Source organism: Varanus komodoensis, unplaced genomic scaffold, assembly GCF_004798865.1.
Source record: "Varanus komodoensis strain SLA01 unplaced genomic scaffold, ASM479886v1 scaffold9, whole genome shotgun sequence".
Lineage (NCBI taxonomy): Eukaryota > Metazoa > Chordata > Lepidosauria > Squamata > Varanidae > Varanus > Varanus komodoensis.
Genome location: NW_025336598.1, coordinates 20,260,776 through 20,275,539, shown reverse-complemented (window position 1 = coordinate 20,275,539; position 14,764 = coordinate 20,260,776). Strand labels below are relative to the sequence as shown.

The window sequence follows — 14,764 nt, the reverse complement described above, 5'->3', positions numbered from 1 at the left end:
TCTATAATGCTTCTGTGACAATGTCTCATACAACATTCATAAGCAAAATAGAAGGATAGGCCAGGAAGGAAATAAACTGCTGTGTTAAATTGAAGGAAAATGTGACCACCACAACAGAAGCACTAGATAAAGTCTAGATATTCTATAATAACCACTGCAGCTATAAGGTTAAAATATTTCCTAGAAAGAGACCAGGCTAATACTTATGAACAAAAGCTCTAGTCCTTATTACCACTCATTTTCTTGTTGCTCTTAATTGTTAATGCAAGTTATGTTTTTTCCACAGAAATGTCTGAGATAGGGTTATTTTATATCTTGTGGGACTTTAGTCAATAATGGTTTTTTATTTAGAATTTAGAAGAATTTAGAAGTTCAGGCTATGAGCTCTTATTTTTTTCTCCACGGGTTCTTGAGAAAACTCTTAACAGTATTCCAAGTCTGCCATCTAGAGAACACAGCAAGAACTAACACCAAACAAAACATGAAACTTATTTGCTATTATTATTCCACTTACTTTCCTCTCTTTAAGAAATAGGGATTCATTTTTATCACTGAAATGGTGTTTTCGAAAGTCAGCTGATGCAAATACCTTGATTTGTTTGTTGCTTTTAGATCAGAGCACTGAGTTTTGTTTTGGTGGTAGACTGGGGAAGAGTACAACTAATGTTCAACTTGTAAGCAGAGTTCAAATGTACAAATTATTTAATGTCTATACTGCCTTGAAGCTGAAGCTCTCTGGGCAGTTTACAAGGTAAATGCTTTATTTGATCCCCAGAAAGTCACCTAAATAATAAAATGTAATCACCATGACATTCTTCAACAAAGCTGAAAACTATAGTAAGTTTATTTGTAAACTTTGTTTAAAAAAACTTAAGAATATACCAACTAAATCATTGAAACACCCAGACAGGAGGTATAGAAATGAAACAAATAAGTAGGCCTTAAGGATTTTCTTCTCCATTCCTCATTGATTGCTTCATCAATGGTCTGTGAACTATCCAGTTTTTTTCCCAATAGGCAGTATATAAATGTAATGTATAAATAAGCCCAAAATACAACTGAGGACACAATTTTAAAAAGTCAAAATGTGTACCAAGGGAAGTAGAAGTACATTTCCTATATTAAGATCAATTTTATATTTTCTGGACAGGAGTCTAAATAGGCAAAATCACACAAAATAAGCAGAAGAACCAGAATAATGGTAAGATAGAATAGTAATTAAGAGGACCAATAACAGCAGGACATCTAGAAGGGATCTGATCTGGGGGAACAGTGGCAAGTCCAGCTTCTGGGGCAAAATAGGACTCCCCTTTTCTAGCAGTCTTATCCATTCTAGCAGGCTGCCATACTTAAAAGTATGAACCACAAAGAACTGTATTCTTTAGTAACAAAAATACCATACTTGATTCAGCTGCTGTCATCCTAGAATGCCACAAAGAAATTGAGTGTCACACAAATTGTCAGTAGCAAAGCTATTTAGCTAGCTGATAAAGCAGGTGCTGTGTTTCCTCAATCTTCCTAAAAACCAAGTATTCCGAGTATAATTCTAGTATTTTCAAAATAAAATCTGGAACTGAATTATACAGTAACTTCCAACTTAAGAGTAAGCAGGCAAGGACTGGCTTAAGAGTTTAAAAATAGAACTGAAATATTGTAACTATAGAACCAAGATTAAAACACCATGTACCTACTTGTATTTTGTCTGTCCTTTTTTGCACTGTCTGTTCTGCTCGGCACAGAGGGCATTTGTTTTTCGCAAGTGTATTTGATGACATATTCTGGCATCTTTCATCCTTTAGCCAGTTGCTTGGCAGCCTATGACATATTCAGGACGAATGGCTTACAGCCACTAGGGCAATCACTTGACAGCTATTCACCTAGCAACAGTTTCTAGCTGGGTTGTTGCTTAGACAAGCTAGTATGTCACTTTATGATATATACTCAAGTCTTAAGACATGGTCTCAGGCTACCTCAGAATCTTTTGCTTCCCCAGCAAAAACAAACTTCCCTCTACACCTTTTATACACGGCAATGCAGTTATTTCTTATGCACAGGCCTGCTCTGTACCACTAAATGGAACCATGAGGGGAAGCTGGCTGTCCTACCTAAGAGCACAATACTATGTACATTCATACAGAAAAAGGCTACTATTCCCAATATACCCTAATCAGCCATATGGGCTGGGGAGTCCAGGAAGCTATAGGATTTCTCCGTCTAAACATGACCCAATACATGTTTGAGTTGATTGGGTTAACCTTGTCTAGCACTGTCCAGTTTACTGTGACCTTAAAAAGGACTTCCAGTTCTGAAAACAGCAACAGAAATCTAATATAGAAACCTACTATCCCTTACTTATTTTGTTTCCATGTTTGACAAAAGGTAGGAACTACAATTAATTCTGTATTCCAGAGGCAATGTGTGCATCTGTCTCAAAACTAGTTCCCTTTCAAGTTAAAATGGTCTAGAATTACTTTTAAAAGTGGAGCTGAAATACTCACAAAGGAAGCTTAATGAAAATCTCACTCAACCAGATCTGAGAGGTCCAAACAAATTACAGTAGAAATGGAAGGGCTGAAGGTCAGATTTGGTCCATGGGTCCCCCACTCCTGCCTTAGTTCCTTGACTAGATACTGACCTTTTTTCTGCTGCATTTTAATTTATAGCTGGAGGTTTTAAATAGGAGGCACAGAAAAGAGCACTTACTTTTGGAGTAGCAAGAAGAAATTTATTTTTGTGATTGACACAAAGTCACAACAACTTAAAGAAACTCGGAAGCACAAGTCAAGCCCGATGAAGCATTTTTAAACAAGTTACAGTCAAGAAAAGTTCCAACATCTCTTACATCTGAAGTGTTGACGGGTTTGAGCTTGGCTTTTGGACAAAAGCTGCTGAAGCCGCTGTGAGTACGTAGGGGAAGAGGCAGGAGGTTCAGCAACATAGTTTAAACTCCAGACCAAAAACAGCTTTTTTTTTTTTTTTTAAACACAAGTACCAAAGCACTAAAGTTTGAACTGCTTTCCATGACGGGCTACAGGGCTCCTTTAATTCCTCAACTTCAAGCAGACTTGCATAGTGCCACAGCGGAAAAGCGGACCTCCCCCTGCTCACGGTCTGTGAACTGTCGGCAGATCTTAGCAGAGGCCTTATTTAAAAAAAAAAAAAACATACAGAAGTACCATCTTAGTGTTATAAATACAAGAATACAACTGCTGTAGAGACAAAAATAAGGAATTTCTCAAGCTATGAGGAGAGGCTGTACCTGACATCCAGTTAAAGCGGTGTCCTCCAACCAGATGCCTCCCCAATGTTTTGGACTATATTCCCCTGGATTCTCAACCACTGGGCATCCTGGTTGGAGATTACTGAGACTTGAAGTTGAAAACATTTTGAGTTGCCAGTTTCGTAAATGGCAACAAGTCAGCAAGCTACATTAACAGAATGCTGAACACCCAGTTCTGGCCATTATACTCAATGTTTGTATATATTTTTTCTATATGTATATTTACTAATGGCTAGAATTATAGATTACTACTTCAGCCATCTACAAATCTGATCTGGTTTAACTGCAAGAATACCCAATATTTAGCCACTCCTGCTTCTAATTTTAACTGGGAAATAGTATAAACCACTGAACTGGTCACTCTTTATATTTCCTGTGTATCCTGTCCATCTCCATTAGTTTGAGAATACATGGAGCCAGTTGTGTAATTTATTAGGTTAAAGATCACAAACACACTAGTGTAATCTGAGGATTTAATTATGCAAGAAGTGACCCATTCACTAACTACAAGAATGCTTACCTTCAGCAAAGTATCATCTGAACTAGCTCCATGGTTTATAGGGAAAGGCATCCGGCCATCTGTAAGTAAAGCAAATTCGTGACTTCAACTGTTTCTCCAAATATGCAAGCAAGCTCTTGTGTGATGTACATTTTGGAGCCTGGAGTTGCAGTGAGGAAACCCTGACTTTCTCCACCTCAACAAGTGCCTGTCCAGCTCTTTGTTAGCAACTCAAGTGACCTTCCCAGCAGCTGCTATGAACATTTCAGACAGGGAGGGGAAGGTATTAATTCTGTAATTTTAGATGCCATGAAGCCCTTTTTACTTTCTTCCCGTGGTCTAAATGAGCTTTTAAACAATGCACACAAACCTACCCAGTTCATAGAGATGTCCATCCACAGTGGCAAAGAGAATGAAATGGAAATTCACTTTGTCATCTTCAACCTAAGGCAAAATAAAAATGTGGGTGCTTATTAAGAGATAGAGCAAGAATCTAAAAGAGCCATTGAAAGGATGAAACAGGTATTTCAACAAATATATTGAAAATATTAAATCAAATGAACAGCTTCTTTTCTATGCCCCCTTTTGTTAACCTTAGTTTATGTCCTAATATATGTAAATTAGTGTTGCTTTCTTATTTGGCACTGACTTCTGTATAGGCTATAAAAGCCCTTAAGCTTCATGTACAAGGAAATTCCCCAGAGGTTGTTAGTATCTTAGGTAGAAGTTACTCCCAATCTTCTGTTCTATTTTGTTCTCAAGAAGAGAAAACCCCCAATAATTCACCAGTCTTGGGGACTGGGTTGAAAAATATTCCTTGTGGGGATCATGGCAAGAGTTGAGACATGAAAGGAATTTGAGGTATCAGCAGCTCTATGGACAGAGGTTTTCTCCTGTACTCGCATTTACCCAAATGATATTCAAAGAGTTAACTTGTTGAGCTGGATACTAGGCACTAGAAGTGCAGCCTTCTAATGCATTTTCCACTTTTTCAGGAATCTTAACAAATGCTGCTAGATTTTAATAGTGAAAAAACAGATCTCCAGTAGGCGGCTTTTGTTACACTGCTTAGAATTCCTGTCTTTTGGATTTTCTTCACCTATGAATGCTTCCAGAAGAGGCCTTTATGGCATCCATGGAATTTTACAGGACCTCCAGACAACACTGTCTTCCATTTGTAATTGCTTGTGTGTGCTCCTTATTTTTTTCTTCTCTGTCACAAAAAAGCCATTAAGGAGGGAAAGACTGAAATGCTTTTTGGTTGGTAGCACTACAAGCTCTCTGTCTGGAAGTAGTCCCTTCTACAAAGTGCAGTGCACCTTTGGGCAAAGCTACACATCACTTGGTAGAACCCACAACTGGTTCTCTTTAATACACTTAAAGATGTAAGGATGTATGTTACAGAAATGGAAAACCATTTCTCCAGAGTTCCTGCCCACCACTTCACTACCTGAAACCGCTATCAGCTATCCTTGGGAAAGAGATCAGCAGACAATACAGGCCATTTCTTACACTTTCCCTACACTATTTCCCTGATTAAGGTGCCCCCACATGAAACTTCATGCTGGTGGGGCAGGAAAAAGCAGGTACATTAAGTTTGTCTTGTGTTCTCCCTCCAGAAGAACCAAAGCTGAAGGAAAATAAACATAGGGGAAAGATTTGCATGCTTCTCCAATATTGCCAACCTAATAAAATTCAGGCCTTCCCCCAGTGGCTGCTCAGGAAAAAAAAGTTAATGCAATTGTATCACAAATCTCACCTGCAATGTGTGAAACCTGAATGCAAAAAGGTCAGAACAGTCACCTCAGTCACAAGGCTAGTGAATCATTTCAGCCATTACCCTTGCCCCTTCTCCACCCAGGTTCAGTTGGGCGACCCACTTAACTTTTGTAAGCACACAGCACAGGTGGGCACGCACTGCTTTAAAAACAGGCACCTTTTAAAGCACAAGATTACTCTAGGAATGGGGTGAAAAAGGAGAAATAAGAGGATGCAAATCCAGAACATTTATGCTTAGTGATTTCCCCTTCATATTTTAAAGGCACAATTTTCACAGAGCTTGGAACTGCAGCAACAGGTCTACTTGGAAACAGCAAGGCTGGAAGGAGAAGGGAAAGAGTACATTATCCTAGATTCTATAATAGCATCTTTTGCCTTTACAAGCAACAATGGTTTCCTTTAAGAGTTACCAGTTCTTATTATATGATACGCCTAGAAGCCTGTATGTTTAAATCACACTTACTCGACACTGGCCTTCTTGTGCCACTGCATTGTGGGCTTCTTGGATGGCCTGAAAAGGTTAAAAAAACAGCATTTTTTAGAGCTACCCTGCACTAGGCACCATTAAGGCTCCTCCACCCACATTGCCTACTCTTTTACCTTGCTGTTTTCAAGACGTTTTGCCCTCTCATCTGGAGAGAGTCCAGCTGTTACAGTGAGGAATTCCTTTAGAGAAGACCCTTCATCTGCAAAAAATCAAGGTGTTGGGGTATAGGTAGGCAGAATGCCACTTTTTGCAGCAATATTTGCATGCCCCAGTTACCTAAGCTTACTGTATGATACTAATTTTTCTCTTTTAGCCATACAAATTTAAATTTAAAAACTATGATGAAAGTTACTTAACATGAACTTAAGATTAAGGAAGCATGTCTTTCCAGTGACAAAAGAGTGTTTTGGCTTTCTGCACTAAATGTACACTAATACACCTGAAGACATGGTGTGAACATCTCCCCCTAAAATAGGCATCTTCCTTGCAGCAAGATGTGTAGAAGTATCAAGCAAAAGCTCAAGTATTGCCGAGGCACATGCTGCTTGTGCATGAAGAGCTTTAGAAAGGGATGAAGTTGGGTATATGGATAAATACACTAAGTTTTTGAGAACACAGGGATTAGAGGAAAAACATTCAAGGAAAATAGTGAAAGAATTTCTTAAGCCACAAAGGGTGGGGGTATCAAAGAAGTAGTAAGAGAAAGGGTGGGAACATCTCTTTTAATAATGGATGTCATTTCAGGGTGGGATAGGGGTTCTGGTTGAAGTGCTCTTAGCTACTAAATCTTCTGGGTACACTCAGGCACAGAGCCCATGTGCATGAATGCACAGAGGACCATGAAGAACAAAGTTCTCAAAATGGAGACAAGCCTAATTATGAGGGGAGAAAAATCCAACATGGTGACCAGAACTCAAAGAATGGACTATACAGACACAAATTATTGAAGTCAGACTTCTCAACATCCAATTTACAATTACAGCATTCAATTAGCTGTACGTAAAAATAAGCTTGTGCAGGAACACTTTATAGAAGCCTATTCTTTAGACTTCAAATACTGTCTAGCTGACAGCCAAGTAACACATTATAGCAAGGTAATGTTCTAAGAAATTTCAAGTCAATGAACTATTCAATTTTCTGCAAGTGCCAAGGCCCTTTTCACCAACTTGCACAGAATCTAGCTAATCTAGGCTGCACTGCTTATTTGAATCAAGTCTTAATTTAAAATATACCACGAGATTACTTTTTCGTGACCTCAAGAATTCATGACTACATCAATCTTTCAAAGGGGTAAAAGTGTATACCCACTGCAGGTAGTCTATCCTCAGTACTTACCAAATAGTATTTTATCTTGGTTATTAGCCACTGCATGTATAAGACCAATGGTTCCACAGGAGTTACTAGCAGTTTGCTTCAGAAAATAGAGTTTTGGGCTCACTTCCTGACCCTTCAGTTCTTCAATCTGCTTTTTTCGGAAGTTTTCATGCTACAACATTGTAAATGTACATATTAGACAGCAGCATTTACTTGGTGTTTCCTAAGTAATCGATATTTGGTTAGCATACTTTGCATACAAATACCTCATTTTGTGTAGGAAAACAAATGTGCATTGTCCATATATGATGGTGCAAATGCTTAACTATATGTACATATCCCACTGCCACAGGAGGGGCATTCGTGCAGGACAAATATGAGCCAGGCCAAAGAAATGCATTAGTTGCAAAGTTCAAGTGATTATGCAAGTCTTCCTTCCCTGACACCATTATACCAAAGTAAAAGTTCTGGAGCATTGGCTATACAGTTGAAGCCAAACAGACATCCAGGGTCTGAGGCCCAGCTGAAGGCCTAGCACAAGGCAAAGGATTTCATTTAATGCCCAACTGCCTATTTCAGCAACTTGGTAGCCAACATCAGTGTGCCCAACAGTTCAGTGAGGCAGAATTTGTTCTCAAGTGTTTTGTTTTTCTATATCTCCTCCCAAACAAATATTAAAATTCTTGTTTCATTAGGCAAGTCTGGCAGTTTCAAAGTAGCACTTAATGGTAGTTCAGCTGAATAATCTTAGCATGTATGCAAGATATTACATATGTTGTAAGTCTCACAGTGGAATGGAAGTACTGCACATTTTTGGGTTGCTAAAATTAAGTCATGCATCAACCGTTTTTAGTATTTATTTGCCTTAAAGTTAAACAACGTAAGGGAAGTGCATACTGTTTGTTTTTATATTTTTACAATTACTCTAATAAAAGTTCTACATAATATGACTTCATTGCACATAATGAAACACATTATGTGCTTTTTCTAAAACATTAAACATCAAATACTTGTAGCATTTTGGAACAACATGGGAGTGCTTTTTGAACAGTGTTTAAGTGAAAGAAAACATGCTAAATTAAGCTTTTTGTAAGACAACATCTTATGGCCCTCCAGAAGTACTCTGTGGAACTTCTTGCCTCTTGATGTCAGGGTACTGTTCTGCTACTGTTATCTGCTGAGCACATTTATTGCAACCAGCCCTATATTCACTGGCATTCTGCTTTTAAGTATTATGCTCTCTTTTATTGTTCAGCAGTCCAGAATCTGTTTAGACAAGCAATAAAATATGTATGTTGAAAATAAAAAGCTCCAGATAAGATTGCTTCAACATACGCGTCAGCCAAAAGTCTGAGGCAGATTTTTCAGCATCGGACAAGTCTGATACTTCACTACCTGTTATCTACCACACTCACCTTCAAGACTAAATAGGTATCTTCCATTGTGTTACTGTACAGAAAGTCATGCGTTGCCATTCGATTTTACTAGTTTATTGGTAAAACCACTTGCTGCCCACAGGCTAACTTCAGATTACCACTGCAATTGCTCCTTTTACAAATATGATGCTGCTTCAAAAGCATGGGAGAATGTCCACAGCCATTTTGCCTATTTTACGCTTTGGCTTGCTTGCTTGCTGCTGGAGTGCATTAACTGCAATTATGAGGCAGGCGGTATGTCCTACATTGAAAGGAGTATGTACCAACTACTCTGACTTGGTTGAGATTGATCAAACTACACTTGTAGCAAGTTCCAGCCCTGCGCCTGCTGAAGTATTTTAATTCTGGGACCGTCCCAAGGCAATTGCATGTGACCTAAATGGTTATATAGAAAAAACATACCCTTCTTTAAGCCTGGAAATACCTTCAACCCTTAATATAAAGGTTTCTACAAAGGGGAAAAATGGTGCAACAATAGGCAGGCAGAGGAGGGAGACCCTGAGTGCCTAGCAAAGGCCAAAACAGGTATGAAGAAAACAAAATTACATCATGAGAAGCCACAGCACTGGTTTTTAGGCGTCATCATTTACAAGATCATGTCCCAATTCTGTTAAAATTAGTCTATATATGTATTTTTAAAATAAGTTTGATCTTCTTACTGTAGAGACACTACTTCGTCACAAAATTATCCATTCTAGGATGAAGTCATTGTTCCATAGTGGAGACAGTTGAGGAGTGCACTTATCCTTCAGGACTGCTCTAAGTAGGATGCACCACACGACAGCCAATTACAAATCATCTCTGCTTACTTCCAAATGGCCTCAATCTCAACATGAGGATCAGCAGCTCTCTAGAGGCACTTACTTTACAGAAATGATTGATATATTACAATGCCAACTTTGACCCTTGAAGTGTAATTTACTAAAGAAAGAAACAAGGAGCTCATCTTCATGGAACGACCACTACTTAGGATTATTGTAATTATTTCTTTGATTCTGAACCATTTCACTGTCTCTGAACCCTTAATACCCACCTGGGCAGTAAGAGGAAAGAGCAAGAGCAGTGCACAAGCTGGACTGGGTACAGCATTCAAGGAATCCTCTTCAAACCCCAGCACATCCACAAACTGCCAGCCAGGGGCAACCCCTAAACGGGACAGCACCTGCATGGTAAAGACAGTACTGGACATAATCAGCAAGGACAAGACTATAGCCTTACATTCTGTAATTTGTATATCCTTGTACCTGTGTACAAATAAAAGAACTCAATCTACTAGTAGCTCTCTGAGTGGTTTGTGGTCAATGGGCAAGAATTTCCAAAAAACCCTGCAAACAAACCACACATTTCTACTGCTTAAATAAAGTTTGCAAGCACATTTTTGTATGGAAGGGCCATAAACTTTGCTGGGCTTGGAATTTTTAAAATTCTAAATGTATATATTTAGCATCTGGCAGGTAAATCTTAGGATTCTAGCAGAAACCAAGAAACCCTGCAGTCTATTTGCCCCAACATAACGGTTTATTGGACTGCATCTCACCCAAAGTCACAGGAATGTTTAACTCAACAATCTTCATTACAGATAAGGTGCTAAGGATAAGCAATATACATTAAGGATGCAAAACTATGCATGTTTAGATAGACCTTCTTTTCTGTCCAGATATGCAAATGAATGTATCCTAGGTTAACTTGTCTTTGAGACATAGATGACTCAGTTAGTTCCAAGATGCATTTTTGCTGTAAGGGTCCTATGTGGACTATATAGAGCTGCAGTAGCCTTATCAGGAAATTTCAACCTGTAGAGTACTACAGACATTCACCAAATCATGCTGAGCCATGGTGGTGGCACCTCCATGCTTTGCGGTTTCTGAGACATCCAGCTGCCCACTAATGGCAAATAGAAACCATAATACCTTTCATTTTCATGGAATACCAAAACGTGGCCATAAATAAAGGAGAAGGGGATGGCAGAGGTTAAGGTGGCTAGATAGGTCACTGGGGTGGTAGGTGTGGGTATGGGTGGATTCTGGGGGATGGTGGAAGACATGAGAGCTTAGAGAAATGTTGTCCATGGAGTCGTGAAGGGTCAGACACGACTTGGCGACTGGGAAAGTGCAGGATTCCAAGCCTGAAAGGAGTATCTTTTCCTCAATTCAGAGCCAGCTCATCTAAAACCTCTTGCACCCCCACAGCACCTGAGCAGTAGAAAGACCTGAAAGAATGCTGCCATCCCCCAGCAGTGGCCCAATAAGCTCTGCAACCCCACATCTACAAGGTACAAAAGAAATGCTTGGGGCAAAAGGAGGCGGACAGGAAGGGGTCTTTTTCAGGCAGCCTCCCTCCACCAAAGCCGGCTGCTGCGTGACACAGCACAAAACGAGGGGCCGCAGCGCCACCTGTCGCCCAGCTCCAGAAGGATCCGCGCAAGTCGGCGTCAGCTTCCTTGGCAGGATGGGGCGCCCGGCCCCCAACATGCTTTCTTCTTTCCCATTCGAACCTGTCCGTCCGTATGCCCACCCACTTCCAATGAGCTAGCGAGTGCAACATGCAGCCACCGCCTCCCTTCCCAGCTCTTCAAAGAGCTTCCCATTAAATGAATGGAAATGGAGCCTCAGGAAACGCCCAGCCTGAGAAGCCGCATCTTGTCCTCCCAGGTCTCGACGGCCACTCACTTTGTTCAGCATCTACAACACAGAAAGAGAGAAAAGGAGATCAGCCTGTCTAAGGGCGGGGCCCACCTCCCATTTTGTCTGGAGCACTCCCAGTCCCCGCATCAGATCCAAGAATTTTCACAGCCTCCTACAAGGGTTTTTACTCTCCTCTCGTCTATTTCCAGAAGCATCCAAAAGCAGAATGCCCCTCCCTAACCTGCACCTTATACGTTTCTTATAAAAAATTGCTAGCAGCCTCCCCCCCCCCCCCAATCTTTGGGTTACCACAAATCATCAGGAATAAGAAACCAGCTTAAATGCGAAAGAGCAACTGCAACTCTAGGTCGGGCACACCTTTTGTCGCCCCTTCCCCAACGCCTCCTTCCAAGATTTCCCACAAGGTTGCCAGAAACCCACAAACCTCCACCCGAATCAACCAATTTGATTAAGAGCACCTATTTCTTTACCTCGGGATTGATCTCCATAGGTTGCCACGCCATTGTCTCAATCGCGCAAAGCCCGACTAGCGAGACAGACCTGCTTAAATCCTACGAAGGACCCACCGTGCGCTCGGAGGAAAAATACACCCGCCCGCCCACCACTATATTGCCATCGAGCTGTCTCACTGCAAAGGAGGGGGGGGAAGCAGAAGCAGAACCGTTCCAAATGGGATTGATTTCCAGCAAATACCCCCTGACTCTCAGCAATGGTAGGTCCTCCCTCTTCAGCCACCTCCCCCACCCAGGACCCCGCCCTCGATGCGTTTGGACTGCGCTTCCATTAGGTGACTGCCTGTATTGCGAACGGCGTGCGCCCCTGGGGATTAGTACAATCTTCAGGTCCACCGATCAGAAGGCTAGTGAAAGTTGATAGCAAACTGCTTTGTGGTTCCGCTGAAAGCAGCGGTGGAGCGGGCGCTAACGACGAGTAGCGGTAGCAAGCCATTTATTTGGGGACGGCTCATCTACGGCGCTCTGAACCTGCAATAGGTTGTTTAATATTGGATATTTGCAATTCAGCAACCAGGAAAAGTGCTTTGCTTTTTTGTTTTTGTTATTTTGCAAGCAGTGCAGCAATCTGGAAGTGTGCATACTTGTAATCCCGCAAGAGCAAGATTTGTGCGAGGGACACAACAGACGTTTCTTAAAATATGCGTCTAGCAGCTACGTCGTCTTTATCATTTTTACTCCCAGGTCTATACAGAAGGGTTAATCCGGATCTTAACGGCCTTGCATTCCCCATGCCAGCGTCCCAATGCGGAACGGGACCTTGGGCCGCCCCTAGAGTGAACATAATTTAAGAAATACATTTGTGCTAGATACAGATTTAAATAATGCCTGTATTTTTAAAACCGTATGTAGCAGCCACGTTTTTGCTCCAATTCTACGCTGCAGTAGGTGCAGGGGACAGGTTCTCTTTAAATCCCACCTTCACGCTAGGGCTCCAAGATGATACAAAACATGCTTTTTCTCCACAAAGAGCCTCTAACTTGCGTCAAGTTTTGTAAACCCTCCTTGCAAGTTCGATAACGGATGCAACTTCTTGGGAAAGAGTTGCCAGCTATTATTTTTGGCAGGGTTCTTATGCCTTTACCTGGTGCATAACAAACACATTCAAAACGCAAAGCTTTTTTCTTATTGGTGCATTTGTATTCAGAGAAAAGCTCTGCCTGTAAAAATCTTCACCTCCCAGTTTCTACCTAGTCTTGCAAACTGTATGATTTGTATTCTATCTATTGCTGTTTAATTCCAAAAGGTGTCCAAAAATCACAAGAAAAGCAATGGATTTTCCTGTTTTCTTTCACCAACTAAATATGTTTTGGGACAGATTAAATGTGGACCTTGTAGATTCAGGCTCATAATTCAATTAGTTAGAGTTGGGGATTTCCTTGGAATCAGATTTATCTCCCTTCCAGAATCAAAATATTTAATAGAAGAAGAAAAAAAAATGGAGATGTTGCTTTGACTTCCTTATTTTGAGGGTTCACTGATAAGAGGCAAATTTCAGAGATCAATATATGTGAGGCAATACCAAGGTTTGAGAAGTGTCATAATGTTTAACAGGTATGTGTACATTTTAATTACGTTATCCAAATAATATATAAACACATATATAATAAGGTGGTGCTTCCGCAAGTAACTGGTTTCTTCCTAGCAGTTGCATATATATCTGCTAGAATATCTGCTGTATATCTATTGCATATATATCTATATATTAGATATATAGGCCCAGTTTACACTGCAACAAGTGCATCTCTGACGTATCCAGAAAGAGATAATTGGAGGAAAATGAAGAAATGTAAAGTGAAAAAATTAAGAGGGAGAAATAGACTCCATCCTTGGAGTTGAAGTAACTTCAGATTGTCTTTAGTAGTTTTTAGCAGACTTCAAGGTGGCTGGGACTAGCATAATTTCAGAATAAAATTCCAGGTAATTTTTATTTGCCAACCACTAGGGAATATTTAATATAAAATGAACTAAGATGTTGCGTATACAATTAAAAGATGTGTTCAACGCAGTTTGGCTTCTCCAAGAATTTGATAATAGTAACACTTTAATATTATGGGAATGAATGGTAACCTATATTGTTTCACCACGACTACCCATGTATCACCTTAAAAGTATGACAAGGATAGCATAAGTAACTGCACCAGTTGTCACAACAATGTTTGGACATGAAACAACCGGCTCTCTAAGAAACCTGCCACTTTTATGTGGGCTTTACAGATTAATGCTATACAATGACTATTAATTGCCTGAAAACCTTAAGGAAGTAACAATCATTTTTCAGAGCGACTGCAGAAAAAATATATTATGAGGACTTTTTAAGATAGATATTGAATCCGGAAGATTGTTCTAAAGGATAAACACATTCTCTTTTGGGACCAAGTAGACAAATGGTCTGGAATGGTTCCTACAGATACATTCAATAACTAACTGCTTCCTATAATTGCATTCTTAGAATAACGGATGAAAATACCAAAACACAGCAGGAGGAGGAACAGATGGTGATGTGAAAAATTATGGCATTGACAGGAGCAAAGGATACCTTTTCAGGATGTGCAGGAGATTTAGAATGACATGGGAAGGTCTCCTTATCCTGAATGAACTTTGGTCAGAGCTACCTCTGGGGATGCAGGCTTTGGTGTCACCACCATCAGTGGGTGACTCACTGGGACAAGGAAAGAGATGGTGTAATCAGGAGATAAGGTACTAGAGTTGCCAACTTCAGTTGGGACTAAAGAGCTGACAGAAGTCTGAATTTAAGGGCAACTGAGCACAGGGATTTTACTACCAGCAGTTTGGAATAGGAGATGCTTAA

The 14,764-nt window shown here is 40.3% G+C and overlaps 1 protein-coding gene across 1 annotated transcript; it reads right to left on the bottom strand.

The window, feature by feature from the left end:
• Positions 1 to 2,703: 2,703 nt before the first annotated feature.
• Positions 2,704 to 12,028, bottom strand: UCHL1 (ubiquitin C-terminal hydrolase L1). The gene is made up of 9 exons (XM_044418147.1): positions 11,911 to 12,028; positions 11,465 to 11,476; positions 9,829 to 9,957; positions 7,381 to 7,531; positions 6,159 to 6,244; positions 6,022 to 6,069; positions 4,154 to 4,223; positions 3,801 to 3,859; positions 2,704 to 3,142 (listed from the first exon to the last, which is right to left on the bottom strand). The coding sequence occupies exons 1-9, from the start codon at positions 11,941 to 11,943 to the stop codon at positions 3,056 to 3,058; spliced, it is 675 nt and encodes a 224-aa protein (XP_044274082.1). The 5' UTR covers positions 11,944 to 12,028; the 3' UTR covers positions 2,704 to 3,055.
• Between the last annotated feature and the right edge of the window lie 2,736 nt (positions 12,029 to 14,764).